Below are 6,000 nucleotides of genomic sequence, written 5' to 3'. Positions count from 1 at the left end.
AAATTTTATATATTTTATATAGGATGATCAAGAAAGGCTGAGAAAGTGACTTTTAAATAAAGATCTGAAAAAAGTAGAAGAGCTGGCCACGTCAACATGAGAGGGAAGTGTGTGCTGGGCAGAGGAGACAGCAGGGGCAAAGGTGTGGGGCAGACATGTGGCTCCTCTGCTCAAGCCTGTGACTCGGGAGTGCAGAAGGAGGGGCGGTAGAGTAGGGGACGGTTGAGCAGAGATGAGCGCGCTAACAGGCTGCATCCCGTGGAGCTTTGCTCCATGACATGGAGCATCGCATGGGATGTTCATTGTCATCAGCAAGGCCAGGCTGTTCCCTGTGGCGAAACAGGAGCCACAGGAGAGTTTTGAGTGTAGGAGTGGATGTGGCCCAACAGGATCACTCCTGCTGCTGCAGGGAGGATGGGCTGCAGGTTGGCAGGAGCAGTGATACCACTGAAGAGGCTCTTGCAGGCATTCAGGTGAGAGATGAGGCAGTGTTGGACCAGGGTGCCTAGAGAAGCGGTGGTGAAAAGGACTGAATTCTGGTGTATTTCAGAAGTAGAGGCAGTAACCCTGTGTACCTGGAAGATGAACTGACATTGAGGAGAGGAAGACTAAGAATGACCTATTTTAGGAGAAAGATATGCGTAGACTCGTTTGGGCAGGTTGAGTGGAGGTGACAAATAGGCAGTTGAACATTTGGGTCTAGAAGTAACTCAAGGTTGGAAATGTAAATTTAAAAAGTCATCATGTAGATGGATTTAAACCCAAAATTGTGAGTGAGAGCACCTACAGAGTGATGCCACTCTGAGTCCACAGGTGGACTTTAATATTAAAGTCCTGGAGCACTTTAATATTCAGATGGTAGGGAGGGGAGGGGTCAGCACTGCTGGGCAGGAAGGAGGAAAAGTGGTCCAGACGGGGCTCTGAAACCCTGAGAGCAGAGAGCTTCCCACGCCCCAAAGAGTCACTCAGCATTTTAACGTTTAACATCTCCCCATTTGTCTCCCAGCTAGTGACGATTGCTCCTCTTCAGCTAGAAAAATGACGATGTTCAGGAACTTAAAACTTCTTCTCTGGAAGAATTTCATTTTAAAGGTGGGTATGGTTATCTGTGAATGTGAGTCTCCTTCGGAGGAACCGAATGATTTAGTTAAATTGGTTTCTAATCATGGAGTAAAGAAAAAATTAAGAACTCGTAAAGGAGCCCTTTTCTGCAGATGAGCCACGTTTCTGTGGTAATTCCGTTCGTTAGCTCTAATTACTGAAGATAACCATTGTTGCTACTGATTTCTAGCCATTGGTGTTACAGAAAAGATAAAAGCAGATGTTTCTAGCTAATTCTCATTCTGTTTTTTTTTTTTTCTTTTTTATGTGTTGTACAGGAAGGCTGGAAGAAATATAAGCATTCTTTGATATACACACACACACACATAAGTGAAGCATAGTTGATTGAAAGTGTTCTTAATGGAAGAACATTTGCCATGTAGTGACTTAATGCTTGTGTTCTATTTTGGATTAGCATATTTATGAGTGAAGTGTAGTTGATTGACAGTGTTCTTAATGGAAGAACATTCCCCATGTAGTGTCTTAACGCTTGTGTTCTATTTTGGATTAACATATGGCTTTTGTTTTTATTTTAGAAACGAAAGACTCTGGTAACAGTCCTTGAAATCTTGATGCCGTTACTGTTTTGTGTAGTTATACTATATCTTCGTTTTGGTAGTTTGCCAAGGAAGAGACCTCCTGTAGACTACAATGTAATTGACATCACTTCTCTGCCGGAATTCTTCAATCAATTTCCTCTGAAAAGTAAATTTCAATTAGTTTATATCCCTTCCAAAAGTGAAACTTTGAAGAATATCACTGAAATGGTGGAAGACTTCTTTCCTGTTGAGTTTGAAGGTTAGCCATAAAGATGGGGGCAGGACAGAGGGGTCATTTTTATAAAGTCTAGTTTGAAGTTTTTTCCTGTGAGTTCTTACAGTAGTGGTTCCACATCTGGGCTCTCCAAATTCTAAAGAGTCTGCATGTGTCTTTATTATTTCACACAACACACATGAGAGACTTGTATATTTATGTCGCAAGGCTTCAAGGCTAATTAAAATGTGAAGTGTTTGTTCTAACTCACCCAAAGTGACGCTGGTCATCTCATATATTTAATCAGAAGTCCTGGTTTGCAGTTATAATATGTCTCTGTCTAATAAACAGAAAACACTCAGAGATTCTGAGTTAGCCTTTTACCCGATCTCTTTTCTCCTCTTCTTGTCCCATTCTCATCCAGTCTCTAGGTGGAGCCAAAAAGGTCTTTAAAAGATGGGTGGAATCTGGCCAGTCCCCAGCCCACGTCCCTCAGCGGCTTCCCGCCGCACTGAGTCAGGTCGGGCCTTCGCAGTCTTGCCTGCTTGCTCTCCTCGTGCTCCCTTTCATATCCTGGGCTCTGGGAGCCTTTGCTCCCTCTGACAGAACGCTTTGCCTCCAGCTTTTCCTTCTTATCATTCTGGTTTCAGCTAAGATGGCACTTATGAGTGTAGGTTTTGGGTTTCCCAGTTCTGCCTTTTTCTCTCTCACAGAATCCTGTTGGATGTGTTCACAGCATCTTGATAACTGTTTACTTACATCGCAGCTCACTGCTTCCTGTGCACTGTCTGCCTTTCCCGCGGCGCTCTGCCTCCGCCACAGGGCAGAGGATGTGTGCGTTCCATTCACACACTGTGCCCGGCGCACAGTAGGTGTTCAGTACATACTTATTGAGTGAATGAATGCAGTTAGGTAGATAAAATTTTTCAAAATGTGGAATACTTTTTCAAAGTTACTATAATTATATGTTTTTATAAAGTATTCTGATAATACATAAGGCAGAAAGTGAAAAGAAAGGGTTCTACTCCCCCACCTCTTGAGTGCCACTCAATGTGACCGTTCTTTTAAAGGTCCTTAGTTGTAGAATGTGGGGAAACTGTTTCGAAAGTTGCGCTTTATGCTTTCCTAGTATTCTAAAATACTATTCTAATTCAGCTACCTTTTATAAATACGAGATTACAAAATTAAAAAAAAAAAAACCAGAAATCCTCCCTGGTGAGGTGATAAAGTGTGATAAAACGTGATGGTCTACCCATAGGAAATGGGAGGGTGGTGGGTTTCAGGGGCTATCCAGGAGGGGGACAGCAAGCAGCCAGTCCCTCAGGTGACTGAGGATCTGGAAGTCAACAGGTGAAGCTGACGTGGTAGAGCTGGGTGAGGTTGGGCACGGCTATAGGAGCACAGCGTGCAGAGCTTCGCTAGCCTTGCCAGAGCGTCGGGCTTCCTCCTGCGTGCAGAAGGGTCCATTGCAGGACTTTTGAGGAGACAGGTTAGACTGCAGTGTCCTTGTTGTACCAAGATTTCTCCGACTATCCTCTGGAGCACTGATTGGAAGGGGCTAGTACTTGCAGCGGAGAAGGCAATGGCACCCCACTCCAGTACTCTTGCCTGGAAAAATCCCCTGGACGGAGGAGCCTGGTGGGCTGCAGTCCATGGGGTCGCGAAGAGTCGGACACGACTGAGCGACTTCACTTTCACTTTTCACTTTCATGCATTGGAGAAGGAAATGGCAACCCACCCCAATGTTCTTGCCTAGAGAATCCCAGGGACGGGGAAGCCTGGTGGGCTGCTGTCTATTGGGGTCGCACAGAGTCGGACACGACTGAAGCGACTTAGCAGCAGCAGCAGCAGCAGTACTTGCAGACATTCAAGAGGGAAAGATGACTTGCTGACTGCTAGATCCAGCGCTTTCTCTCCTTTGTCCTCATCATGTGGGGCTGCTTTCATGCATTTCCTGTCTGGAATTCTCTGCGGCTTGAGTGCTGTGATACTGCAGTCTTCATCTGTTTCCACCTCCCTTCTGTTTCCATGGGTGTCTTCCTGGCTCACTCCTTGTCCCCAGACAGCTCTCGCCTTATTACAGAACCACATGTGACACAGAACAGAGTTCGGAGTTAAAGTCCCTTCCCTAATTCCACTTCCCAGAATTCTTTGTTAACTGTTTGGGATGTATTTTTATGGAATTAAAAAGATTTTTTAAAGGAACTTAAAATTTACAATAAATACAAGAATTCCTTGCTTTGAAAAATTGCAAACAATATTATAGAGATAGGGTTTATGCCATGGGCTTCCTTAGTCGCTCAGTGGTAAAGAATCTGGCTACAATGCAGGAGATGCGGGTTCAACGCCTGGGTTGGGGAGATCTCCTGGAGGAGGAAATGGCAACCCACTCCAGTATTCTTGTCTGAGAAACTCATGAACAGAGGAGCCTGGCAGGCTGCGTTCCATGGGGTTGCAAAGAGTCGAACACAATTGAGCGACTGAACAACAACTAATACCTTCAGGCCATTCCCCTAAGCAGATCCTCCAGCCTAGAAGTAAGCACAAGCAGTAGCTTGATGATCTCTTCCAAACCATGACAGACATCTGGGTTTTTCTTCCCAGCATCTACCCACCCTTTTGATACACACACAGAGCCTGTTCCTCCCTGGAGGCCTGATTCCTTTCCCACTCTGAGCCCGTGATGGCCCCACCCTGGGTGCAGGTTGACTTGTAATCTCTCTGTACTAGTTGGCAGTCCCCTCACTGTAGGGGTTTGTCCAGGGAAGACACATAACTCAGTAAGACTCAAGGAAACAGCAAGATTTTTTCCTGGGGATCTCTGGGAAAGAGATTATTGCTGTTCTGCTTCTGGAAATATGGCACACTAGGTTATTTGGACCAACCCAACTATCAAGACAAATAAAATAGGGTAAAAATATATTGATCCAGGGAATAATTACTTAGATGTTAATTTCATAATTGTTCATTAAACTGAACGTTTGTGTTTTGTATGCCTTCCTGTAAGTATACTATTTTGTGCAATTTAACAAAATATGTGTGTATGTATATGTGTGTGTTTAAAAAGGCAACCTAAATAAGGCTAAGGAAACAAAAGAACAACAAATCTTTATATAGGATAAAAGGAAAATTTACTCATAATCCTATCACCCAGATATAAGGGCTATTTAAAACCTTCTATGGGCTTTCCTGGTGGCTCAGCTGGTAAAGAATCCACCTGCAGTGCGGGAGACCTGGGTTTGACCCCTGGGTTGGTAAGATCCTCTGGAGAAAGGAATGGCTACCAATTCCAGTATTCTGGCCTGGAGAATTCCATGGACTATATAGTCCATGGGGTCGCAAAGAGTTGGACACGACTGAGTGACTTTCACTTTGATTTTTCAAAGCCTTGTATACAGCCTTCTTTCCTTTTTCCTAACAAAAATTGGATCATCTTGTATGAACTCTTCTTAACATACTTTTTATTTATTGTGTTGTTAAAATATTTCTGTACTCTTGGATATTTTTCTAAAAGAAAAAATCCAGGTGAAGGAAAGAACACAGAGGTCAATGGAATCCTCAAACTGCTTCTTGTGAAACCTGCATTGTACAAGAGGGAACTGAGCTCATTCAGGTGGGATGTCTCATAGGAGACCATCTCCCATAGAGCCAGGACCCCAAATGTCTGTACTCTCACTGTAAGCTTGAGCCAGCAGAGAACAAGCCTGTTTCCCACCCCGGTTGGGCTTCCAGAAAACAGCACAGCAGCAGGAGAGCCCGCCCCCAGAGTTTGGAGCCCTGATTGTCAAAAGAAGAGAAAACCCCTCAAAGTACAAAGTGAGATGTCGATGGCCAGATGCAAATGTCACCCTCCTCTGAAAGAACATGCCATGATTCTGTATCTCAAAGAAGGGCAGCCACAAATATGTCACAGTCAGTGAGCACATACCAGGAAGCAAGAGAGCAAGGGTGAAGATCATTGTGAACGACAGATGGCAGAAACAGAACCAGAGATACTTCAGATAATGGAATTATTAGCCTCACATTATGAAATCACTGTGTTTGCTAGATTTAAAAATATAAAAAACAACCTGAAAGTGTTTGTAAATAGCATTCCACTGTAAGAGTCGCCTAGCAGATGTGAGGGGGGATAAAGAGCCAAATAGA

General features: G+C 44.1%; 1 protein-coding gene across 1 annotated transcript in view; it reads left to right on the top strand.

The window, feature by feature from the left end:
• The first annotated feature begins 1,006 nt into the window (after positions 1–1,006).
• LOC122433474 (ATP-binding cassette sub-family A member 17-like) overlaps positions 1,007–6,000 on the top strand; it is an 86,706-nt gene continuing 81,712 nt past the window's right edge. Inside the window, exons 1-2 of the mRNA XM_043456469.1 lie at positions 1,007–1,092; positions 1,638–1,899. Coding sequence (XP_043312404.1) covers positions 1,039–1,092; positions 1,638–1,899 — 316 coding nt within the window. The 5' untranslated portion in view covers positions 1,007–1,038. The remainder of the gene's footprint in view (positions 1,093–1,637; positions 1,900–6,000) is intronic.

The sequence above is a fragment of the Cervus canadensis genome, chromosome 32 (assembly GCF_019320065.1).
Source record: "Cervus canadensis isolate Bull #8, Minnesota chromosome 32, ASM1932006v1, whole genome shotgun sequence".
In the NCBI taxonomy this organism is placed as follows: Eukaryota; Metazoa; Chordata; class Mammalia; order Artiodactyla; family Cervidae; genus Cervus; species Cervus canadensis.
The sequence above is the reverse complement of the archived record's forward strand: the minus strand, read 5'-3'. Positions and strand labels throughout refer to the sequence as shown.